The 27,898-nt window shown below is 34.1% G+C and overlaps 1 protein-coding gene across 24 annotated transcripts in view; it reads right to left on the bottom strand.

Moving 5' to 3' along the window:
• Positions 1 to 27,898, bottom strand: part of Gphn (gephyrin) — a 529,275-nt gene that overhangs the window by 307,663 nt on the left and 193,714 nt on the right. For 12 of the 24 annotated variants that reach the window (XM_039112897.2, XM_039112902.2, XM_039112899.2 and 9 more), the window contains 2 exons: positions 26,621 to 26,713; positions 6,998 to 7,036 (listed from right to left, as the gene is read on the bottom strand). In XM_039112897.2, coding sequence (XP_038968825.1) covers positions 6,998 to 7,036; positions 26,621 to 26,713 — 132 coding nt within the window. The remainder of the gene's footprint in view (positions 1 to 6,997; positions 7,037 to 26,620; positions 26,714 to 27,898) is intronic. The other 12 variants (XM_039112910.2, NM_022865.4, XM_063262451.1 and 9 more) reach the window with 1 other exon arrangement.

Raw genomic sequence — 27,898 nt, 5'->3', positions numbered from 1 at the left:
AATCTTGTAAACAATTAATGCTAAAATATGTTAAACATGGATACAAATTCTATTTGTGTTTTTCTCTTGAAAAGGGAACTGATATCTCTATATCTATATTGTTACAATAAAAAGATTAGCAGGGGGGCTGAACAGATGGCTCAGTGGTTAAGAACATCCACTGCTCTTCCAGAGGACCTGAGTTCAATTCCCAGCAACCACATGATAGCTCATGACCATCTGTAATGAGACCAGCTGCCCTTATCTGGTGTGTCTGAAGAGAGTGACAGTGTAGTCACATAAAATAGATAAATCTTTAACAGTAAAACAAAACATTAGTAGGACAATCTGGAATATGGAGGGAAAAACAAGTTAGTAAAATTTACCCTATTGAAATTTTAAAAGAACCAGGACTCAAGTTTGAGAGTATCAATATAAAGAGGAAAAATGAATCCCAAGTTCAGATGACTAGTTTATTAAATAAATACATAATAAAAGCTAATGAATATGTCTGAACTTTTTCACATCAGGAATTCAATTAAGTTTTAACTGATAAGAGAAACTCTTGAACATTGTCACTACTAACCAGAACAAGAGGGCACAACAATCAGATATTTCTCAGTGTATTTACAATTATATTTAAGTACAACCTACTGAACATTTGACTCTATCATCAGCTATACTGTCCACCTATTTCCCTTTAAATTATGACAACTTATAACCACCTATGAAATCTCAATGTCACTGAATTTAGCAGGCATTAATATTACAGATATTTCTAAAGTATCTTTATTTGCAGAATGATATAATAAACACAAGTGATCCTTTTCAGCAAAATAGCAGGGTACAAAATTAATAATATGGCCATTTAATTTTTAAAAGGAATTATTTATTTTATGTATGTGAGTACACTGTTGTTGTCTTTGGACAGAACAGAAGAGGGCCTCAAATTCCATTACAGATGGTTGTAAGCTACCATGTGGTTGCTGGAAATTTAACTTAGGACCTCTGGAAGAGTAGTCACTACTCTTAACTGCCGAGTCATCTCTCCATCCTCTGTTTTAATTTTTTTACTTTATAGGTCCTTTGAGTAGATATTGTGATTAAAACCCATGTATCTCTGTGTTCATATGTGTTTCTACTCTTTGTTGGCACTTGTTCTTGCTTGTTTTTTCCTATTTAGAGTCATTTGTTTTTATTTTATATTATCCACTTTTATTTTGTTACTATTTCTCTGATACCTGTTTGTTTTCTAAAGAGAATCAGAAAGGGATTGTAGAAACTGCAAAGAATTGGAGGAGGGAAACAATAATCAGAATAGAGTATATGAAAAACTATTTTTAATGAAAGAAAAACTTTAAAGAGACTTCAAGTAAAATGCAAATTATTGCCACCATTTGGGGACAAGGGTGAGGTTTAAATAAGGCGGTTGTTCTTTAGAAATGTATATATGTATAATAATGTATATATGTATACTGTATAAATGGATAGGCTCCCTATATGCGCCTATATGGAGCCCAGAGGACAAATTTAGATATCTTCTATCACTATTTACTCTAAATTTTGAGACAAGGTCTCTTACTGAACCTGGAAGCCTCCCTTCAGGCAGGGTTGATTAGCCAGCAAGTGATGTGACCAACATGTTTGGGGACTCTCATAACTCGGGCTATAATGAAACAGCTTTTATTACATACAGCTTTAATCTAGGTTCTGGTGACTCAAACTCATGTTGTTTACCTACTAAGCCATCTCCTCAGCTCAGAAGGGATTCTTTTACCTGAATCAGTCAGGCCTAGAGAAGTGAAATGATTACTGTACACGCAAACATTCTAACCTTGAACTTTTCTCTTCAAGAATTAGAAGAAAAAGTTTCACAATGTGGTAGATGATACTCAAAATGCATTTTATTGTTGAATTTTATTCCTCTCCTGGAATCCAGTGTGTTTTCTGTGTTAGTTTAGTACAGAGATTCAGCTGATAAAGGGCAGACAGAGTAAACAAAATTCACCCCAACAAAGGTTGAATCTGAGTAAGACATAGTATCATGCATTCACAGGATTTTTATCTTTTATTATTCTTTTAAATGTTCCAGTTCAAAGCTCTTGAAGAAAAAGACTAACTCTAACTTTATTCCTAAGACTTGGCACTGTGTTACAGAATTAGATTTAGCATCAACAGGATAAGCACACATATGAATTCACGGAGACTGAGGCAGTATGCACAGCCTAGGCATTTGCCTACACTCACTACATGGGGTGCTAGGGTGAAGGCTCAGTGGAAAGCAAACTACTCATAATGGTAAGGGCTGCATGGCTAGAGTAGATAGATCACCAAGATAAAACAAACTCAACAAGATCACTGGAGGCTCCTTGACTCATTATGTTATGTCAGGTTTATTTTTTCCTTTCTTAATTTTTTATTCGGACATACATGCACTCACAACACACACACACACACACACACACACACACACACACACACACACACACACACACACCACATGGATTCACGCACGCACACACACGGACGCACGCACACAAATGCATATTCTCTTTTCCCCCACTACAGATCCTCTGCTTCCAGTTTAATGTTTTAATGGGACTTTTAAGTATATGATTGAGTGGATCTCTGCATTCATATCTGTTCCATGTGTCATTTCTTGGGCCCTTTCCCTTCAGTTTTGTCCTATTCCAATGTGTTAGTTTTATTCTGTTATTTTGTCGTTCTCCCATAGAATTATATTTGCTTTCTAATAGACAGAAGGGAGTAGATTGAGATGGAAAAGGAGGTGGGGGGAAACTGAGAGGAGTAAACAGAAGGGAAACTATAATCAGGATATATTATGTTAGAAAAATTATCCATAAAGACAAAAAAAGAATTAAATTTAGATTATACTGTGATACACATACACAAAGTGTTATAACCCACAGACCAAGAATCTGTTTTAGGAAAGTGTTTTTTTTTTTTCAGTTTTTTTTTTATTTTTTATTTTTTTATTAACTTGAGTATTTCTTATATACATTTCAAGTGTTATTCCCTTTCCCGGTATCCGGGCAAACATCCCCCTCCCCCCTCCCCTTCCTTATGGGTGTTACCCTCCCAACCCTCCCCCCATTGCCGCCCTCCCCCCACCAGTCTAGTTCACTGGGGGTTCAGTCTTAGCAGGACCCAGGGCTTCCCCTTCCACTGGTGCTCTTACTAGGATATGCATTGCTACCTATGAGGTCAGAGTCCAGGGTCAGTCCATGTATAGTCTTTAGGTAGTGGCTTAGTCCCTGGAAGCTCTGGTTGCTTGGCATTGTTGTACATATGGAGTCTCGAGACCCTTCAAGCTCTTCCAGTTCTTTCTCTGATTCCTTCAACGGGGGTCCTATTCTCAGTTCAGTGGTTTGCTGCTGGCATTCGCCTCTGTATTTGCTGTATTCTGGCTGTGTCTCTTAGGAGCGATCTACATCCGGCTCCTGTCGGTCTGCACTTCTTTGCTTCATCCATCTTGTCTAATTGGGTGGCTATATATGTATGGGCCACATGTGGGGCAGACTCTGAATGGGTGTTCCTTCAGTCTCTGTTTTAATCTTTGCCTCTCTATTCCCTGCCAAGGGTATTCTTGTTCCCCTTTTAAAGAAGGAGTGAAGCATTCACATTTTGATCATCCGTCTTGAGTTTCATTTGCTCTAGGCATCTAGGGTAATTCAAGCATTTGGGCTAATAGCCACTTATCAATGAGTGCATACCATGTATGTCTTTCTGTGATTGGGTTAGCTCACTCAGGATGATGTTTTCCAGTTCCAACCATTTGCCTACGAATTTCATAAAGTCGTTGTTTTTGATAGCTGAGTAATATTCCATTGTGTAGATGTACCACATTTTCTGTGTTTATAAGTACATTTGGTGTCCAGGATGAAAAACCATTAAATTACAATTCTAATTCTTCTAAAATTTAGAGTCTAAATATAACTGTGTTTCCTTATTTTTTTCTCCCTTTGAAACCTTGTCTTTTAAATACATCTCTTCTCTTAAATGTACAGTCTACACCATTCAGTTGTTTAAAACAAACATACACATAAACAACCCATCCAAAACTTTAAACTTTTTTAGTATTATTTTTGTTATATCTAAAGCATTCAAGACCTGTGTAACATCATTCCAGTTTTTTGTTGTTACTGCTGTTTTTCGAGACAGGTTTCTGTGTAGCTATGGCTGTTATGGAACTTGATTAATATACTAGGCTGGCATTGACTCACAGAGATTCACCAGTGTCTGCCTCCCAAGTGCTGGGATTAATGGCATGTGCCACACACCTGAATCTCCTAAATCTTAGAACTTGGCCTTTTATAGCTTGTCCAAACGTTTATTATTTTTCTTCTAATACTGTAGCATCTTGAACTTACTGACTTTTCATGCATTTTATAGTTTTTCTGAACTCTTTGCTATTAACTTATTCCTACATATACTTCTATTGGTAGAGCAAAAGGAACAGGGAAAACAAAACAAAACACTTATACACCAAAGTTCACAGCAGTGCTGTTGTTAATACCAGAAGGCAGAAACAACCTAAGTGTTTACTCAACAGCTTAAGTGATAAACTGAGGCATAGACATATAGTTGAAAAGAGGAATGGACTTCTGACACATACTACAATATGGAAGCTTAGGAACGTTATGTTAGGTGAAACAAGACAGAAATATATTACATATAATATATTATATATATATATGTGTGTGTGTGTGTATGTATGTATATATACTGGATGATTATGGAATAGATGGTGATGATGACTATATAAATGCCATTTTTACACTTCTGTGCTAAGTTTTACACTGATTTTTACACTTCTGTGCTAAGTTTTAAGCAATATATTTTTTTCTTTCTTTTTTGAGATAGGATCTTATTGTGTCTCTCTTGGCCTGGCCTGGCCCCACTACGTAGACCAGACTGGCTTGGCCTCAAACTCACGTATATCTACCTGCCTCTGCCTCCCCAAAGCCTGGCATACATACATACATACATACATACATACATACATACATACATACGTACATGTGTGTGTATATATGTATATATGTATATATATGCACACATATATACACACAAATGTACATATACTATATATGTATATATGTGTATTCATGTACATGTATATGTGTGTATATTCATACTTACTTTATTTATTAAGACAGAAATCCTAAAGGTATCTTCTAAATATTTTCCCCAGCAGTCTCTAATGTTATCAATTTCTTTTCAAGGTTTTTCCTTATCTCGTTTGCTTTAGATAAAATTAAATAAAATTAAATTTGGATAGTTATAATTTTTACATTTCAAACATAATGATGTAACAAATATAAAGAACATTTAAAATTTACATACACATACATGTGCATGCACTTGTAAACATCCTACTTTACATCTCTTTTTAGATTTACAAACTCTACAAAGTTCTCTGATTCTCATGTTTGGCTTTTCATGTCAACATAAGATTACAAAATATAGATTACATGTCTTTTTAGATGCCAAGCTTCTGTAACATGGAAAATGTAAATTTTAAAACTCTACTCTTGCACAAGAAAAGAAGTTATAAAGGAGGGAAAGTTGAATACATCAAAAATATTTATAGTAGTATAACTAATACTATTAAGTTATGGAGAGGAGGAAATTATATTCTTCTAGGAAAATATTGAGGAGAGCTGAAAACTACTCTAAACAGAACTACTAAGAAATAAAAAATAATTAATTTTTTTCAAGGTAAATTTTTTGTTAATTAAAAGTATAAAATTAATCAACTTTTAAATGAAACCTTTGAGAATTATGTAAAATAAATTCACAAATAAATCTGTAACAAGGAACATTATTGAAAGATCCCACACATAAGAAAAAAATGTGTATAGCATATGATGCTGAAAGATAACTGAGGCAAGAGTGATGCATGTTTTAAAAATGTCCTCAAAAAAGAGAAGAATGAGAACTTGTATTATAAGCAAAAATAACAGGAGATAGTTGAGTTTTGAGTCAGTTTAGGAGTAAACAGACCTGGGCTGTTATATAACAAATCATTTTCTATTTCTAAGACATATTTGGATAATACATAGGCAAATTTTCCTTGGAAGTAACATCTGATCAGTGTTAAAGACAACAGGGAAGGAACAATGTTGCTAATTCATTAGATGCAGAGAAATACAAAGGAAGGCAGTAGGAGCAAACCAGCAAGTCACAAATTCACTAGAGATGAATGCCATGTCTCAAATAAAATAAGGGTGCAGCCAAAGGAAGCAAATAGGAAGATGAGGCAACAGTCAGGCAACCTAGTCAGCAGTCCAATCCAGAGGGACAAGGCATTTGTAAAAGAAGTACTAATAATCTGTACCTACTTACACTATTGCAAGCATACTGACAGGGCAAAATCAGGCAGGCAGATGGTGGTGAACTCAGTAGGCCACAGTTATAGGGGAATGGTGGGGGGGGGCGACACACAATGCTGGGGGTCTAAATGCTAAAATAGCAGATGGATATGGAAGTACCAGGGCATTTGCTGATGGGTAAAGCACCAATGAGTGAAGAACACAAATATTTCAGCAGATCAAATAGATAAAAAGTGGAGAAAATCCAAAGGCAATCAAGCAGGAAGACAGGACAGTAGAGAAGCAATGGCAGATCATCAGAAGCAGCCGAGTAAGGTAATGACAAGCTGTCAGCAGCAGAACAAAACACCATTCAGGAAAAGATGAGACTGCAGAGCAAAAAGTCCCTGAACTGGGTGTCTTCCATCTAAGAAATAATTCGTAAACTGCACATGAGAATTCACAAGAAATAGCACACAAATGGAAACAGCAGATGAGTTTAAATTCTATTGCCCAGGGATACAGAATTACCCTAGAACATAGATATATAACAATCCACAAGGAAATTAAATAAATGGGAAAAATGGGTCAAAGCAGGTTTTTTTTTATGATGGGAAAATAAACCAAAACACTAAAAAGTATTAATCTGAAAATGATTGGCTGGGATTGAAGTCTTCGCTTACCCCTTTCTGGAGCCCACAAAATGGGAATGTTGGGAATTTCTGCAGCAGAAAAACAGAAGAGAAAAGGGATTTCTGATTCCCAGTTTGAGGAAAGCAGGTCAAATTTAGGGCTCTATGAACTGGTTCAGGGAAAGAAGAACCAGCCTGAACCTTCTCTTCCTCAGAATCAAAGCACTTCTGAGGTCTGAGAAAGGTTAAGGAAGCCCTTACCCCATCACTCCCCACAACCTCCCCTTTTACACTTACCTCCAGGGCAAACAGTTTCCAGCAAGGAGGTACTTGGGAAAATTCACATCAAGGTAAAATTTGAGGATGGCCAACTAATGGTATTTTCTGTGCAGGTCAAGGTTCTAATTCAGTAAGATTCCTTCCATTCTTTATGAATGAGCAGTGGGGATAATTTCTAGAAACTCCCTATGTCTTTAAAATTAGACTAGGAAAAACCATACCAATAAATACACATTAATTCTAGCTAACACCTAGGTGATGTCATCAATTGTCCTGAATTTTAACTTATATCCTTGACTCAAAAATTCTTCAGACATTTGCTTTGAGCTCCATGGCAATTCATATTTCTGTCATCAAAGTAAAAATCCTAATTTAATCCCTAGATTTTCCTTTCCTTCAACAGTCTTCATCTCACTAAATGGCAATATATTCCTTAAACCATTAAAGCTAAATCCTGCCTCTTTTACTTGGCTTCTCTCATTCTCTTTTTTCATCTGTTACTTCTTTCAAAATATATCAGCTGGCTATGCATGGTGGCCTTTGACTCTAGCACTTGAGAGGCTAAGGCAGAAGAATCATATGGACAGTCAGAGCTACACAGTAAAATCTTGTCCCCAAATTGACTTCTCCTGTTCCTTTCTCCTTTCCTCTCCAATCTATATATTTCTATTTTTCCCCTCCTTTTGAGCTACATCATTCTTAATTTTTCATCTATATTACTTTAATTGCCTTCCAACTGGTTTCCTGTTAAAACATAAACCAGTCACCCTACACATCTATACTATGACACTAAAAGGGGCATAATTGTTTTACATGATTCACTCCTCTTTCCTTCTTTAGGTCATTGCTTAAATCTTCCCTAATGGATGGTTCTATTTTAATTACAATGGTTTTTCCTGCCTAGACGATCATCATCCTTCCTGGGTTTATTCTTACTACAGAACTTATCTCTCCTTTTATATACAACTTATGCTCTTAGGTTTGGGCTTCAACTTTAAATCTCTATAAGAGAAAATTTAATATGTTTATTGAAAATTTTTTACATCATTAAAATAAAATTCATGGAGAACTTTTAACAAACTTTAAATTATATTTATTTATGCTGTATTGTGTACATGTCAGGGAGAGAGTATGTGCACACATGTACATACATGAGCACCTAAACACCAGGATTCTTGCTGGAATCTGCTCTCTTTCCATTGGGTTTAAACAAAAGCTCTCAGGAATGGTGGCACATGTCTTTTCCTTTGGAGACATCTCAATGGCTCAACATGGAGGCTTCTGTCTATTCCTGCATCCTCAACATCATGAAAAGTGCATGAACATACAACATATATTAGACACTCAAGTTGAGGTAGCATACATTTTTGAGCAGAATTCATTTTCTTAATCTCAAAGTTTCAGAGCATACTGAAAGCTCACACATATTTTGAGCTTGCAGATTAGCAGATGAGGATACTAATATCAAATAGGATACGAGAGCTTTTTATTAGGTTAGTGAATTGCAGCCTAGAAGCTGGACCCTGTCTATTGCCTGTTTTCTTATCTCTGAGGGAATCTGGGATTCATCTTTACATTTCAAAAAGATTGAAAAAAAACCAAAAGAAGAACATTTCAGTCAAGTAAAAATTGTATGTGAAATACAACTTTAATGTTTACAATAATTTTATGAAGCATAGTCAGCATTAATCACAAACCTCTTCTGATTATCTGTTCTCAAATAATTTACTCCCTATGCTACCTTGGGTATATCTAACCTCCTTTTCTGACCCAAGTATTCCTTTTCAATAGCCTCTGGGAATGCTGGCCCAGTGGTCACAAATTCCTTAAAATTGTTTTTATCATATAAAATCTTTCTTTCTCATTGGATTATGATGATAACCTTTCTTGCTATAGTAGTTTGGACTGGCATCGGTCTTCTTTCAGAATTTGTAGAATTAGTTGTGATGGGTCTGTCTTTATATGTAACGTGACTTTACATATAAAATCCTTTCTTCATTTTGAATATCCTTTCTTCATTTTGTCCATTTAGTATATTGATTATCATGTGACATGAGACTTTCTTTTCTGGTCTGGTCTATTTGTTTCTCTGCATGCCTCTTGTACCTGGATGATTATCTCTTTTCTTAGATTTGGGGATTTTCAATCATTTATAATACCTATATCTGCTTTTGAGTTATAGGGATGCCAGCACTGTGTAATTATAATGGAAACTACACGGTTTCTGAAAATGACTTGCTATCTATATTTAAAACATAAGTTCAGGAATAGTTATTCTAAGATATTTTATATTTATAAAATAGCATAAGGATAATAACATAATTTGAATATGCTACAAAAATTGTTCATACTATCAGTGATACAGCTCCAGGAGAAGGTATGCTTATACTAGAACTTGTTTTGAATAATATATAAAAGCAGTACCTCCTTCTTTGAAGAACTATCTATTTCTGACAGTGATATTCATCTTTCACCAGTGTCGTACCTTCAGGACATACAGTATCAGTAAGCCTTGTAAATGGCAAAAGGCAATAAATGAAAAGAAGTAAATAGGACCTATAAACAGTTTCAAAATTTTTATATAATTATTCAAACTTCTAACTATCATATCAATAATGATGCATATGATGTAATTTCTTTTAAACTTCACCAGAAGAGTTATCATTAAATAGCCCCATTATACAAGGCCTACCTATGAAATGGAGTCCTAACATAAAAAAGCAAGAGATATGCTATAGTAATAAGGACACATTCTAGTAATATTAAAAATAACCATAGTTTTTGTTCATTTTATAATTTTTGAAACTTATTTCACCTTAGTTCATGCCAAATTATTATTCTACTCTTTGTAAAACCCTATTTAGAATCACTTCTTAATAAATAGTGGCCAATCTTTTTCCTCCAAAAGGTCCATCCTGATAATTATTACGTACAAGAATACTAAGTTATTTGCTGCGAAGTGATGGGAAGGAGTGAATGACATAAGGGGTAGAGACAACTAATTTGTTTCAGTGAAATCCATCACTATAGTTTTTTCATTCATTGAAGATAATTTATTTTTTATGTAAATTAGACTCCTAGAAACTTGAATTCCTTTTGTATTTTTGTGTTTAAGTTGGTCACTCTTTCCCAGTGCAGATAAATAGATGACACTAAACTTTCAAAATGATACTTTCTTCTAAGCATCATTTGAAGGAATTTATATCCCTCTTAACAATTCTTAGCTCTGTGCCATTAATAATTGACACTGAAAACCCTACTTATTAGATATTTATCTTTCATTTTTATAAAGATTTACTTTAGTTTTAGTTATTCATATGTACATGAGTCTGTGCACATGGTTACAAGTGCCCACAGAGGCCAGAGGTACCTGAACATCATGGATTGGAGTCACGGGAAGTTGTTGAGTTATCCAATAAAGAAGGAAAACAAGATCTTAATCCCTGAGCCAGGAGTTATGTGTTTTGTCATGTTCTATTATAAAGAAATAACTCTGACACAATTATTAGAATCATCCAAATAATTTTGTTTCTGACCCACTTTATTAATTGCTATCAGGTCTTTATCATGGAATAAAAAAAGTCACAAATATGATGTCACTTCATAAAAGTGATACTACTCAATGTTCATGGAAATATACGTGTATGAATTCGTCTGTTGAAATTATACTACATTTTGTCTAAGAAGCTATATTATATTTTATAGATGGATATATAATATACAGATTAATTTATTGTTACAAATATTATTGATTCTAGTCTCTAATGAAGAAAGGAATATTCTCCAATCTTAATAACAATGACTATCTCTAGCTAAATATCTGTTTAGTGGTAATATGAATAACATGTCTATAGTGCTTTGTTTTCAATTATTTTAACATGTACCTTGCAAGACTAAGATTACTGTTATTTTACCCTCTGAATAGTAGACATGCAAGTGCAATTCTACCTATTTGCATACTCTATTAAATCAAGATAAAATGCACATTTACCAGGTTCACTTTGTTCCCTTCCCTCTTTTACAGCTATGCTGTTGGTACTTTAGTTCCTAACTTGCTTAGTTTTTTTTTCCATTTACAAGGAAATCTTTTCAGTATTTAATCAACCACTATCCACTTACGTTTAAGCTCAAGTTCTATTGATAGTACAGATGTGTAAAAACAGTTGTACATGTCTCAGATCCTTGGGAGATTGAAGCAGGAAAACTCATTTAGCTCGAGAATCCTAAGCCAGCATGGACAACACAGTGGGCAAGTCCTACTTTAAGAGCCAGTTGTGGTTTGGATATGGTTTCTTCTCCTCAGAGTCCATATGTTAGAGGCTTTCATTAGTGGGGTGATACTGAGTAATAATACGAAACTTTAAAAGAAGTGGAACCAAATGGGAGGCTCTGAAACTATGGACATAACTGCCCTTAAAAGGAAGCTTTAAAAGCCCCTGTGCATACTTTTGTATTCTCCCAAGGTTGTAATGTTATATAAACCTAAATTGATTCTCTTAATCTCACTTCATTCCTGCTATGATTCTATCCATTATTAGATTCTCATTAAAGGCCAAATAAATAAGGATACATGATCTTGTACTTTCAGCCTTCTACATCATGAACTAAATAAATATTCATTTAATAAGTGACCCAACTCTGGGTTTTTTTATATTAACAAAAATGTATAAAAAATAGACTATTTATACTAGCTCAGATAATATAATTATTCTGAGTTAATCTTGAATATTTTTATGTTTACCTTGAACACCAAATAACTAAGTACTGACAATATTTTGCATAAGCTGCATAAAATACACATATTAATAAAAAGTAACTCTAGGATTTTAACCTAGAAACAAACCACATTACTTTATAAATAGCTATATAGGCAACACTGGAGTTCTAGTATGAACTCCAATTAGAGAGTAAGCATACCATAATTTTGTGTGATATCTCTTCCTGAGAAAGGCATTATGAAATATTAGAACAGAATTTTATATAGAATATGTGTGATATTAAGACATGCATTTTTAAGAAAATTGAAGAAATGATCTTATTTGTGGATTATATATAAAGTGTTTGAGATTACCTCATTTTCAAAATTCTGATATGAGGCATTGTATAACTTTGTTTTAAATTATATATATTAAAAAGAGATATATTGTAGCTAATAGAAAAGAAAGTGGGAAAGAGCCTCAGACTCATTTTTTATTGGATATTTTCTTTATTTACATTTCAAATGTAATCTTCTTTCCCCATTTTCCCTCTAGAAACCCCCTATCCCATCCTCCTTTCCCCTGCTTCTATAGGGTGCTCCCCTACTCCCTCACCCACTCCCTCCCATCTCCCCACCCTGATATTCCCCTACACTCCGGATCCAGCCTTGACAGGACTAAGGGCCTTTCCTCTCACTGATGTCCAACAATGCCATCATCTCCTACATATGCAGCTGGAGCCATGGGTCACTCCATATGTACTCTTCGGTGGGCGGTTTACTCCCTGAGAGCTCTGGGGTGCCTGGTTATAGCTGATATTGTTGTTCTTCCTAAGGGGTTAAAAAAATCCATTCAGCTCCTTCAGTCCTTTCTCTACCACTTCAATTGGGGGCCCAGTTCTCAGTACAATGGACAGCAGCCTCTGTTTTTGTCAGGCTCTGGCAGAGCCTCTCAGGAGACAGCTATATCAAGCTCCTATCAGTATTTGGACTATATAGGATGGATCTCCAGGGGTGGCAGTCTCTGGATGGCCTTTCCTTCAGTCTCTGTTCTACACTTTGCCTCCGTATTTCCTCCAGTGAATATTTTGTTCCCCCTTCTAAGCATCCACACTTTGGTCTTTCTTCTTCTTGAGCTTCATGTGGTCTGTGAATTTTATGTTGGGTATTCCAAGCTTTTGGGCTACTATATGTTGAACATATATTTCTTTAGGTGCTTCTTGGCTATTTGATAGCTCTGTACCCCTTTTTAAACAGGGTTATTTGATTCTCTGGAGTCTAACTTATTCTTGAGTTCTTTGTATATATTATATTAGATTTTAGCCCTCTATTAGATGTAAGATTGGTAAGGATCTTTTCCCAATCTGTTGGTTGCCGTTTTGTCCTATTGACAGTGTCCTTTGCCTAACAGAAGCTTTGGGATTTTATGAGGTCCCATTTGTCGACTCTTGATTTTAGGGCATAAGCCATTGGTCTTCTATTCCAGAAATTGTCTCCAGTGCACATGTGTCCGAGGCTCTTCCCCAATTTTTCTTCTATTAGTTTGAGTTTATCTGGTTTTATGTAGAGGTCTTTGATCCACTTGGACATGAGCTTTGTACAAGGAGATAAGAACGGATTGATTTGCATTCTTCTACATGCTGACTACAAGTTGAACCAGCACGATTTGTTGACAATGCTATCTTTTTTCCACTGGTGGTTTTTGCTTCCTTGTCGAAGACCAAGTACCCAGGCTGGGGAGATGGCTCAGTGGTTAAGAACACCGAATGCTCTTGCAGAGGTCCTGAATTCAATTCCCAGAAACCCCATTGCAGCTCACAACTGTCTGTAACTCCAAGATTTGATACACTCACACTCAGACTACATGCAGAGAAAACGCCAATGCACATTAAATAAAATTAAATATTAAAAAATAAAATAAAATGCCCATAGGTGTGTGGTTCCTTTCTAGGTCTTCAATTCTATTCCATGGGTCTACCTTCCTGTCTCTGTACCAATACCATACAGTTTTAAAAACTATTGACCTGTAATACAGCTTGAGGTCAGGGTTGGTGACTCCCCCAGAAGTTCTTTTATTATTGAGAATAGTTTTCCTGTCCTGGGTTTTTGTTCTTTCAAATGAATTTGCAAACTGCTCTAGCTCTAGGAAGAATTGAGTTGAAATTTTGATGGGGATTGTATTCATTCTGTAGATTGCTTTTGGTAAGATAGCCATTTTTACTATATTAATCCTACCAATCCATGAGCATGGGAGATCTTTCCATATTCTGAGATCTTCAATTTCTTTCTTCAGAGACTTGAAGTTCTTGCCATACAGATTTTTCACTTGCTTGGTTAGTCACACCAAGTTATTTCATATTATTTATGGCTATTATGAAGGGAATTGTTTCCCGAATTTCTTTCATAGCATGTTTATCCTTTGAGTAGAGGAAGGCTACTGATTGGTTTCAGTTAATTTTATATACAGTCACTTTGGTGAAATTAATTATTAGGTTTAGAAGTTCGCTGGTGAAATTTTTGGTCACTTCGGTATACTATCATATCATCTGCAAATAGTGATATTTTTGACTTTTTCTTTTGCAATTTGTATCCCTTTGACCTCCTTTTGTTGTCTAATTGCTCTGGCTAGGACTCAAGTACTATATTGAATAGGTAGGGAGAGAACAGGCAGCTTTGTCTAGTCCCTGATTTTCATGGGATTGCTTCAAGTTTTTCTCCATTTAGTTTGATGAACTGTTTACTGGTTATTGGTTTCCTGTATATTGCTTTTACTCTGTTTAGGTATGGGCCTTGAATTCCTGATCTTTTTAAGACTTTTACCATTAAGGGGTGTTGAATTTTGTCAAATGCTTTCTTGGCATCTAATGAGATGATCATGTGGTTTTCTTTGAGTGTGTTCATATAGTGGATTTCCGAATATTGAACCATCCCTGCATCCCTGGGATGAAGCCTACTTGATCATGATGGATGACTGTTTGATGTGTTCTTGGATTTGGTTTACAAGAATTTTATTGAGTATCTTTTGAATCAATATTCATAAGAGAAATTGGTCTGAAGTTCTCTTATACTCATTAAAGGAAAAATCTATCAAGATGAACTCTCAATTCTGAACACCTATGCTCCAAATGCAAGGGCATGCACATTCATAAGAGAAACTACTAAATCTCAAAGCATACATTGCACCACACACAATAATAGTAGGAGACTTCAGCAACCCACTACACCCCATTTTCATCACTGGTCAGATCATGGAAAAAGAAACTAAACAGACATATAGTGAAGCTCACAGAAGTTATTAACCAAATGAATTTAACAGATATTTATAGAACAAACAAAAGAATACACTTTCTTCTCAGCACTTCATGATACCTTCTCCAAAACTGACCATATAATCGGTCACAAAACAGGCCTCAACAGATGCAAGAAGACTGAAAAAATCCCATGCATCCTATCAGATCATCACGGACTAAAGCTGGTCTTCGATAACAACAAAAACAACAAAAACCCCACATACAAATGGAAGCTGAATAACGCTCAACTTAATGATAAATGTGGTCAAGGACGAAATAAAGAAAGAAATTAAAAACTTTTTTAGAATTTAATGAAAATAAAGACACAACATACCCAAGCTTATGAAATACAATGAAAGCTCTGCTAAGAGGAAAACTCTTAGGTCTGAATGCCTGCAAAACGAAACAGGAGAGAGCATACACTAGCAGCTTAGTAGCACACTGAAAGTTCTAGAAGGAAAAGAAGCAAATTCACCCAAGAGGAGTAGACGAGAAATAATCAAACTCAGAGCTGAAATCAACCAAGTAGAAATAAAAAGAACAATACAAAGAATCAACAAAAGCAGGAGCTGGTTCTTTGAGAAAATCAAGAGCCAGACTAACCAGAGGGCACAGAGAGAGTATTCAAATGAACAAAATAGAAAATGAAAAGGGAAACATAGCAACAGAAATTGAGAAATTTAAAAAATTATCATATCCTCCTTCAAAAGCCTATACTCAAAAAACTGGAAAATCTGGATAAAATGGACAATTTTCTAGACAGATACCAAGTACCAAAGTTAAATGAGGATCAGATAAAGCATCTGAACAGTCCCATAACCTCATAACCCCTAAGAAATACAGTCATTAAAAGTCTCCCATCAAAAAAAAAAAAAAAAAAAAGCCCAACCAGTAGAAGGGGAAACCCTTGGTCCTGCCGAGACTGAACCCCCAGTGAACATGATTGTTGGGCGGGAGGATGAGGAGGGGAACACCCATAGAGAAGGGGAGAGGGAGGGGTTGGGGGATGTTGGCCCGGAAACCGGGAAGGGGAATAACAATTGAAATGTAAATAAGAAATACTCAAGTTAATAAAGATATTAAAAAAAAAAAGAAAAGCCTAGGCCCATATGGGTTTAATGCAGACATTCAAAGAAGACCTAATACCAATACACTTCAAACTATTCCACAAAATAAAAACAGAAGGAATACTACCCAATTTGTTCTATGAAGCCACAAGTACACTTACATTGAACTCATTTTTCGAGAATTTTATAACAGTATATTTTGATAATATTCAGACCCAAATTGTCCTCTTAACTCCTGTCAGATCCACTCCTACGTATACCTCACATCTCTCCCAATTTTTATGCCACTTTCTTTGTTATATTCAATAACTTAGCAAATCCAATTTGTGTTATCTATACACATCTAGGTATTTCCAATTCGATAAAGCACCATGGCCAAACTACCAAGTTCCACATCCTTAAAGTAAATTAGTACTCCTTTACCAGAAGCTATCAACTGTCCATATTTCTCAATCCTCTTTACCTCCTATCATACTATTATATTAGTAATAGGCTTGCTCTCATATAGGTCTTGTGAAGAGAACCTCACCTGCTATGAATTCATGGATACAGTATTTTTGTTATTTTTAGGAGACACTATTCAAAAGCAATGCATTTTTTCATCTTTCATGTTGCTAAATTTATAAGAGCTTTATAATTTGATGGTTTTAAATGAAAACAAGGCAAACCTAAGTGATTTTATGCCTGTAAAGGTATAGAATTAAAGATATATTTTATACCTTTATTTTTTTCTACTGGTCTTATCTTACACTTGGGTTTTGTTTGATGTATAGGCTGAAGAAAGGGATCAACTCTGAGCAAGTTTGAGGCAGGTGGGAAAGATTAATAAAAAGGTAATATAAAAAATAAGAAGACATGTAAAAGACAATGTAGCATTCCTCAATCTATTATCCAAAATAAATTTTCTCTGTTGTACAGTTGAGTCGAACAAGAGCCAGTGGCCAATTTTTTTTAAAAAGTTTGGCTTTTCTATCAACTAGAATTTTCTAGCAATGAACTCATAGGTGAAAAAAAAAATACTGATTGAGTTGTTTAAGCAAAAGGTGGGGAATGATAAAATGAACACATTCCGCCTTTGAAATTGAAGGCCCTTATTTTCCTCAAACTCTCATACTGTAATTTCTTCATAGTTACAAACAGGAATTTTATATAAAATGACAGATATAAAAGACAGAGAAAATCAATATTTATTGATTGTCTTGATTCTGAGAAGCACTAACTGAAGCTCACAAACAAATCAACAAAATCGAACTGTGGTACTTCTGAGCAGCTTAAATTTTGTATACAAATAACTATAAGGATAGTTACTAGGCTGGATATTAAATCAGGACTCTTCTTTCTTAGCCTCTTTCTGTCCCTCTGTTCCTCCATCCTGCCCCAATTCCATGTGTTAGAACACATGCCTAGGTCTTCATTCATGCTGGGCAGGAACTTTACTTTGGAGTTATGATCACAAACGCAAGTCCTTCCCTTTTCAAAGTAAAGATATTAAGTCTGTCTCCAAAATGAAAAAAAGTCTTGTTTGTTGATACATACTTGAAAATTCCATGTTTAGAAAAGGACTATTTGTTTTTCTTTTTCCTTTTCTTTTATTGGATATTTTCTTTATTGACATTTCAAATGTTATCCCCTTTTCTGTTTTCCCCACCACAACCCCCCAGCCCATCCCCCTCTACCTGCTTCTATGAGAGTGCTCCCACTCCCTCTTGCCTCTCCACCCTGACATTCCTGTACACTAGGGCACCAGGCCTTCACAGGACCAAGGGCCTTTCCTCTCACTGATGCCTGACAAGGCCTTCCTCTGCTCCATATGTGGCTCCATGTGTACTCTTTGGTTGGTGGTTTAATCCCTGGGTGCTCTGGGCTATTTGATTGGTTGATATTGTTGTTCTTCCTAAGAGGATGCAAACCCCTTCAGCTCCTTCAGTCCTTTCTCTAAATCTGAAAAAAACCATTTGTGTGTGTGTGTGTGTGTGTGTGTGTGTGTGTGTGTGTGTGTGTGCGCGCGTGCGTGCAGTTTCAGAATGCATGTGGGCAATGTCTGGTATCCATTCCTATGGTTTTCCACCTAACTTAACAAAACAGGGCCTCCCACTAAATCTTGAGTTTGTTGCTACAGGAAGACCATCCAGATAGATGGCCAGCATGCTCTAGAGTCTCCCGCCCTGCCTGCTCACACTATTATTACAAGTGTGTGCCCATCTCTATGGGATTCTAGGGATTTGAACTCAGGCTATCATGCTTTATGAAGTAAGTACTTTACCAGTCAGGCCACCTCTCCATCTCCAAGGGTACATTTTAAGTTTTGATGGCATAATGTTAATATCTTCTTTGGTGACAGTACATTTATGGGTTGCCATTTCTAAGGAATCTCTCAATTATGACAATCACTTTTTCTTCTTTCTACATTGTGCCACTGTAAGGATTCTAAAAAACAAAGAATATAAACCCAGTTTATCTGTCTTTGTACAACGTGGCATGTCCTCTGTTCTATGCTGGAAGATTTAAATACATTCCATGGACATTCCTCCTAAATTTAACTTCTTCCTTACACCTATCACTAGTATACTCCTCTCTCCACATTGGAAACTGATTCCTCCTCTGCCACTTTAAAATATTAACTGTCTTGTAAAAAGTACTTTTGGCTTGAATGGCAGCATATATCTGGTATTCAATTTATATTGTAATGATTTGTCATGTAACCATATACTTTAGCAATGCAAACAGTTAAGTACTAAGCACAGCAGTACTCAAGATGCTTCATAACCGAGTGTTAAATTTAATAAATTCAAGGACTGAAGTTGCTCGTATGAAGTGTGAAAGTTTGTATATATATGTTTTTGTTCTAATATAGACACTGTTTTTCAACGGGCAATAGAAAATAAATTAGAAACTCAACTAATAAAGAGGGGTATTACTGCTCAAGTTGAAGATATTAAAACATCACTTAATATGCAATACTCATGTATAATTTTGTATTTGTTTGTATGTGTATATGCATTACATATGCATATTCATGTAGGAGTACTAGCCCATGAAGGCACATGTAGGGACAAATTTTGGCATCAGGGATTTTCCTGTTATTCTCCACCTTATTTTTTGAGACAGCTCTCATGGCACTGAACTGTTCATTTATGTTAGACTGGCTGGCCAGTGAGGCCTCAAGATCTACCTGTCCAGATCACTGCCTATCCCTATGCTGGGTGATAGGCACAGGCTGTTGCCTCTTTTATATGAGCACTGGGGATCTAACTAAGGTCCTCATGCTCATGCAGCAAGTTAATCACTCACTGAACCATTTCCCTAGCCCAGTGCTTGTGTTTCCATGTGACCATCAACAATAATTTAATTAAGATGGTAGCTATTGCAAAAATACTGTTTTCATACACTTGAGTCATTTCAAACCAAAATTAAGAAACTTAAATTAATAGAGGATATTATTAAGACCTAAGACAAATTACATGAAGCTACAATAAATAAATTGCTCTGCCAACTTTAGAGACAGGTTATCAGAAACTAGTTAAATCAGGTACACACATCACATCACACAGATTACTCTTGTTCTTCTGTCCCATGTCTTAAGACAATTGTGGGAAAGTATCACCTGACCTCTGTGTTTTGCAGATATACTCAGGAAAGTATATTTTTGACCATTTCCGTTTTTTGAATTGCTATAAACAAGAACTTTGAGTGAGATACAGTAATGAAGTCACTACACAGGGAAATTTAGAATTAAACAGCCCAAATTGCCTTACATTTTCCATAACAGTGCTCAAATGCGGACACCTCTGACAACAATATCAAAGCTTTTTCCAGTACTATATTGTGTCTTCACAAAATTGAGTCAACATTACTACATGGAAACAACTGTGTTTCCCACTCAGCATGAGGATTATAGGATTGTGTCTATATATGATCTCAAACGCAGCTATCAAATCTGAACAGAGATGTTCAGGCTAGTTTAAAGTATTTCAAGTATAAAGGTATTTAGTATTTTGCTTCATAGGTGATTTCACACTGTCATATGATTCTAGTTACAAAAAAAGAGATTTAAGATCTTTAAAACTATGTGTGATAGCTATTTTTCATTAACAACAATAAGAAAACAATAAAAAGAATATTTATAGCATGCATATTTTTATTATGTGACTGTGTGTACATATATGAGGTGGCTAATGGGTCATAACATATTTTCCAGTTACATATAGAATGTACCCCTACTTGATACATGTAGTAAAATAATCAATGTGTTCTATAGAAATTGATATTCAGTTAAAAATAAATGGATAATTTAAATGATTTATGATTTATGTTAGAAGTAAAATTTTATGACAAATGAACGAACATTTTAGTTTTCATATGCCTATGTCATAATGTAAGAGAGCACTTCTATTTTTAAAATGATGCGTGTTTTTAGGCGAATTTGATAAATATAAATTCTTACTTTCACTAGTGTATAAAACAGAAATGAAAAGTTACATAGTAACTGAAGCACATTTTGTCTTCTTTACAATAACTCATAGTATTCTTGTTTCCCAAAAATTATGAGAAAAAAAGATTAATGTTTAGGTAAAAGAATGCCTGACTTATAGTATCCACTATTAAAATTCTGACAAACATGAACTTCAACAAGTTGAGAGAAAACAAAATCTAATGTAATAAATGGCATTAATTTTCTTTTATTTACAAAGTGGATTATTTCATGGATGAGATTCCTAACTATCTAAGTTGAACTACTTGTAGAAAAACTAAGATAATCTGTTGCAAAGAAAGCAAACGTGTCCTAATAAACCTGTTAGTCAAAAGTATACATTTAGCCATGTACAAATGTAAATTCTATTCTTAGCTCAAATACTATGTTTAAAAAAATGTGCAGGCTGGATTTAGCCTACAGCTCCTCAAAATTATACTTTCTCATAATTACCTCATAATGACCACTATTAACAAGAGCATTTGTTAAAAGCACTAAAATTTTTAAGAGTAAGATTTTATATGAAAATTATACTTTCTCATGATTACCTCATAATGACCAATGTTAACAAGAGCCTTTGTTAAAAGTACTAAAATTTTTAAGAGTAAGATTTTATATGAGTAAGAAATCTGTTTCATCAAGTTTAAATTTTCAAAATCTTATTACTAAGAATGACAGACATGTTTTTACTCATAGATGATCTATCAAGATAACAAGATAATACACATACTTCAAGAAGGCAGAATATCTTTGTAACTTCTAAAATTAAATGATACAGAAAGGAAATATAAAAGATTGAGGTTGCTAATAGTATTGGTGAAAGTCAGAAAAAAATTAAAACTGAGAACAATGACCTACATCCTCTAGTAGGCAAATGGCCAGAAAGTTTATGTAAGAGATATAATAGCAAAATCTTACTCAGATTTTACAGACTAAACAGTTCAGCTATACAAACTACTCAATTCACTTATTATAATCACGAGTAGTATATAAATGAGGTATTGTGGTCTAGATATATTTTAGATGCAATGTAGATAATGAAACTTAAATTTCAAATGACTTAAGTTTTCCAGTCATGTGAAATGTAAAGCCTTTCACACTTAACAGGATATGCCAAGGCATGATGGTTCAATTTGGCCCATGTCAGATTCTTGGTTCCTGTGACAAAGCATTGCCTTTTTTGAATATAATGAGCATGCCTTACTCATATTTTAACTCTGGAACATAGCACGCAATTGGATACATAAAGACTATGAAAAATACACAGCTTTAAGATTTAGATAAAATTAGGTGTAATTTATACTTGTATTTGATTGCGATCAAAGTAATAGATCAGTGTAGAATCCTTAATTCTATTTTAGGTGAGCCTTCTAAAGTCCTGAAGTTTGAGTTTTACCTTGTGAATTTAAGTAGCTTAACATTTTCTAACATACTAAAAATACTTTAATAATTATATACTCTTAATATGCTTTAAGTCTGACCTAGAACTGAACACTTATAATTGAGCTTTTTGTTTTTAAGAATGACAAGATTCTTTTTGGACACACGATTGAGTAATAAGTGAATATGAAGAGCTAACACATAGCAATGATTTCTTATGTTCATAAAATTTGAAAACTCCTTAACTTTCATAGTGCAAATTATGCAACCAGCAGATCAGAGAAATGCAATACATCTGAAAATATAAAAAATTCATGTTGAAAGAATGCTAAAAAGTTAAAGGTTGTGATTATGTGATCATATGTAAGCTTTGATAGTATTCTACACTTAAAGATAAAAGCAGGAGGCATGTAACTATTACATGAACCATATTCCATGATATAGGGATGAAATGTAAAAACAAATCCATAGTTTAGAGAAAATCGATGCTTAAAGCTGTAACACAAAACAACTTTATGTAATTTGCTACATTATTTTCCTTATAACGAAATCTAAGCTGATTAAAACTCATTTCACTTACAATTTATACCAAGTGGCAGTAAGTTTGGTTTGCATTATTATGTTTATCATTTTCATTTTTAATGTATTTTCCCTGACAGTATAAACATCTGACCAGCATTTGTCCTTTGTTTGTAGATCCAACTAATTCACAATTACTGACTGTACAACAGTCGTCTTGTTAGAAAGGAGCTGTGCATTGCTTTGTAGTTGTCGAACAGTAACTGTCTGAGCTAAGTTCTACACTATCTTAAACATTTGTCAGCAATGGTTGAATACTTCTATAAATGAGTCTAGCAAAACTCTACCCTGCTGTGTAAATACATAAGACAATCAATTTATAAACAAATAGTTACATAGTTTAAGACTAAAATTAAATTTTTAATTTTTATTGTACATGCAGCTATATTTTAAGTACTGCAGGAATTGTATCTACTTAAGTGTATAAAAATTATAATTGTTTTGTAGCCTCCCATCTTCTTTTTAAAGTTTTTTTATGAAAACTTTACAGTGAAACAGCTTTTATCAGATATTCATATCCTATATGCTCTTACATGGAAAATATAAAGTGATATAAACATTAAAGAACAAGTAATAAATAAATGGATGAATCAGTGCTTTAAAAACAGAAACTAAACACATATATACATATATTTTAAGCTGAATGTTCTATCCAGGTATTTACTATATGCACACAGAATTAAAGCCACACCTCCATGGTTTAACACTTAAGAATAAAATGCTGCTCAACTTTTGATATATGAAACATAAAAAAGTCATAGTGAGTAAATAAAAATATTAGGATAGCATAAATTTCAGAATTATATATTTATAATTTTAGAATTATATATAATTGTATGTGTATATATATATACACACTTATATACATACACATATATGCAAAGATGAAAAGGATGTTAGAAAAAAATCAGTTTGACAGGAATTTGAAGATTTCATGGATAGATTCTGAACTAGTTATAAGACTAAACTTATTTGTTTGGTAGTTACATTAAAAGGAACCTCCCCAACAACTTGGGAGCACAAAAGAAAATGTTGAACCATTTTTGGTACACTCATATGAAATGTTAGCAGTGGTTTTCTCTGAAGTTCACAGCTTCTTACATTTTAAGTGTGTATAATTAATTATATGAAAGTGAGTATGAGTATAAGTCATCGAAAGAGAAAGGGTTTCAAAGAGGGGGGATGACTAAGATAACAGAAAACAATCTAGTGAATGTGACATGAACAGCAAGACGACTTGAGGCAGAAGGGCTAGGGGTAGACAGAAAAGCAGAGAGTGAAATAAAAGATTAACCAAAACAATGTATTATGAAAATGCCATAATGAAATCTCTTAGTTTCTATATTAATTTTTAAAACAATTAATGAATACTGGGGTGAAGAGATGGTTTAGTGATCAGTACTAGCACATCAATATCTTACAACTGCCTGTGATTCCAGATCCAGATCTGACACCCTTTATCGAATTCTGTGAGTACTTGCATTAATTATACCCCTATATATTCCCACATATCTATACACATAGATAATGAAAATAATCTTTAAAACTAAATGCACACAGAACACTGGGAAAATAGATAATTCTGTTTTCCTCATTTTTAAGGAAATTAAATGGAGTGGTTAAATGACTAAACCATTGTAGTATAACACAAATATAGTCTCTGGTTCTCCGTACAGAATTCCCCAAACTCCCCAACCCCCTTGAATAATAGTAGTACCTTTTGCAATCCATTACACATCTCAAACTCACAAGAAGATCTACATAACCTCAGGATAGTACTGGCCATCAGAAACATCAAGTTATTAGAATGTTGAAACTTTCAGTCTCGCTCACAGACAGGGTGTAGTTTTAATAAAAATCATTGAGCATTTAATTAAGATTCCCATGGCTCAGGAATTGGTGAATGCCTTTTGGTGTTATAATTAATTGTATTACGTCTGAACAGAGCATGGGCTTTCTATGAGTAGTCCCTGCTATACCCTGAACAAGGCCTCTTTTTCATACAGCTACTTCTGAGTCGTATAGTAACATATAATCAAAGTTTTGTATGCCATTTTAGCTAATGGTACTTTGGAAGGGAGGGGGTATGTGAATCCAGAGACTTTGTAGACAAGCAGGACAAAGTGTACATAATCTGGGGAATTCAAGATTTATTGATGGTGTTAGAGGTGGGGGCAGTCTTGTAGTACTGAGCCTTAAATTTCGGTAATCTGAACAACTACAGGTCAGAATTCTGATATATAAAGAATTGGAGAATTGATTAGTGTGAGGAAAAAATTCCACATGTGTATCACTAATATAAATGAATGTAGCCCACCTATACTAACCTTGTTGGTCAATGGAAGACAAGGAATTGAAGAATAACTTGAGATTACGGTAAACAAGATACTTGGTGGCATAAACTGTTTCATTACAATTAAAAATAAAATTATTTGGTTGTGAATGAATTCTGTAGTAACCTTTTCTATTTTGTGACATAAAAATAAATACTAATGTAAATATCACACCATCATACAAAAACGGTGAAATCATTATATTAGCTCAGAATCGTTTAAAAATGTTTATACTCAAAAATCAATACTTTTATATAGGTAGTTTCCTTACAGACAAATAAACAAACAAACAACAACAAACATAAAATATAACCACACCTCTGCAAAAGCAGTTTCCCTATCAAGTGTATTTTTTCCATTAGTCTCATAAAAAAATGGTCAAATAACCACCACAAGTTAGGTGACAGAAAGTAAATTGCATAACAGATGATTTTTTTTGATTTATACAGTTGAAGTTAACACTATCCCAAAAAATTCTTCTGAATGTTTTAGAAGAAAAATATTTTATTTATAATTCCAATTGAAATGATAATATAAAAGAATAATACTAAAAATAGGTCAGTCAATAAAAATTTTAGGATTTGTTTTAGGAATGCATATTTTCAAAATGTAGACAACACTTCTCAGAATTTAGTACTATAGTTTATTGGTCAGAGACATCTATGCCATATAAGGATTTGCCTGAAAATCAAATTGTGAGCACCGACCGCAAGATTAGGAGCTGTAAGGAAGAGGACAAGCAATCGGCACTTTAGTAGGCATTCTTGTTGACTCTCATGCCGAAATTAAAGACACAGGGACAGTAATTATTCAATAGATGAAGAGAAAAAGAACCATAGTAATAAGAAGGTAGTAGACAGAATAGTAAACTGGTTTGGAAATAGAAGTACAAAATTAAAACCATGTTGAAATTGAACTAAAAACAACATTCATTTGAGGGGTAAAAAAGCTAAGTCATAATGGTAAACTAAGTTTCCACTACACTGTAGTAATGCCTGACATCTATGGAGTTTAAAAATACAAACTAAAGACCTTTCCCTGTATTCATGATTTGTTTTATTGCATAAGTTTTCTGCCTGTGTTGATGACATTCCTGTGTTATAAAGCACAGGCATTTTTATGCTGTGTATATTATTAAATTGTGCATTTAAATATGGAAAATATAGTGCATTTTCATCAGTTTAGTATAAACTTACTATAAATATATAGTGGTTATTTACCGTACTTTGAGACAAATTACTTGAAGAGGAAAATAAGAACCAAATTTGAGCTACAGTAGCAAAGCACATCACACTTATGCCATTCTAGTTGTCAAACATGTGCAATGACCTCCTAAAGTTTAACTGTCATCAAGTAAATGAAGAATTAATTTCTAGAGCAGTTCAAAATATTCAAAAATTTCAAAGGCAAATTCAAGTAAAGAAATATGTTTCAAAAAAATTCTTCTACAGCCAAATATTTGTATTGTCATAGCCATAATAGTTTTGCCTATAAAACTAAAAAATAATATTATAGTAAGAGGAATTGAAAATGACATAGCTAGACTATCCTTGAATATGAGAAGGGCATTCCCTCTCACCTCTGGAGTGACATCTCGTGGTGCAAACCCTGTTCCGCCAGTTGTTAATATCAAATTAAGTTCCTTCTCATCACACCAGTCTATGAGTGTTTCCTGAAAGAAAACAAACGTGCAGAGTAAGTTACTTGTTTGATGAAAATTTAAGTAATAATTTCAAAGACAGCATAGAAACAATATTCTCTCAATATGTTCTTGCACATGTAATTGAAATGCAATGCAGTTTGTGATATTCATCTTGTTGGTTAGAGAAAATTATAAAAATTGCAAATTGATGAAAGTATCTTAAATAAGAACTACTGCAGTTTATTATTTCTATATTATTTCCTTATATGGCATGGTTAAAGCTCATTTCAACAATATGAAATATTTTCAAGTTTAAAAAAGTTCACTGCTATATGCTGATTACAAAATCTAATTATTTAATAACAAAATTAATCCTAGCACCTAAATATTCATACTTTAATTATATATGCAAAAAAATCTAATACTTCTTTCTATTGTGGATACAAAAGGGGGAAAATGGTCACAGGCTCGTGAACTAGAAGGAAAAATAAGATTTTAAACTATGTCTGCTGGAATGATAATTATGTTTCTCTATAGTTTGCCCATTAATGAATAAATATTTTATGTTCAATATGAAGTATGAAAAGCTTTATGTTTTTCAATACTGATTTTACAAGTCTTTCTTAACAGAGAGTAGAGTTTACATAATACATTGGTATCAGCTCTAGTCTAGTCTGTGTTAGAAGAAACACTGCATAGGGAAACGATGCTGAATGATACAAGAACTGCTGAGTTACCACCATCCCTGACATTGAATTGACAAAGCTCTAATAATGAAAACAGCATGGTACTGGCATAAAAACAGACATATTGAGCAATGGAATTAAGTTAAAGACCCAGACACAAACCCATAAGCCTTGGGACAACTTATTTTAGAAAAAGAAGCCAGAAATGCACACTGGAAAAAAGAGTATTTTCAACAAATGGTGCTAGTCAAACTGGATTGCTGCCTGTAGAAGAATGGAAATAAACAGATATTCTTCAGCCTGTACAAAAATCAAATCCAAATAAATCAAAGGCTTCAACATAAAACCAGATACACTGAACATGACAGAAGAGAAATTGGGAAACAACCTTGAATTTATTTGCATATGAAAAGACTTTCTGAACAGAACATAGAGCATGCACTAAGGGCAACAATTAAGTGAGAAGTGAGAAGCTTCTGCATGTTAAAAGGAGTATCTTACACAAACAAAGGAGTATCTTACACAAAGA

This window comes from Rattus norvegicus, chromosome 6, assembly GCF_036323735.1.
Source record: "Rattus norvegicus strain BN/NHsdMcwi chromosome 6, GRCr8, whole genome shotgun sequence".
NCBI classification, from domain to species: Eukaryota; Metazoa; Chordata; class Mammalia; order Rodentia; family Muridae; genus Rattus; species Rattus norvegicus.
Note: the sequence above shows the minus strand (reverse complement) of the source record. Positions and strands in the feature narration are given on the sequence as shown.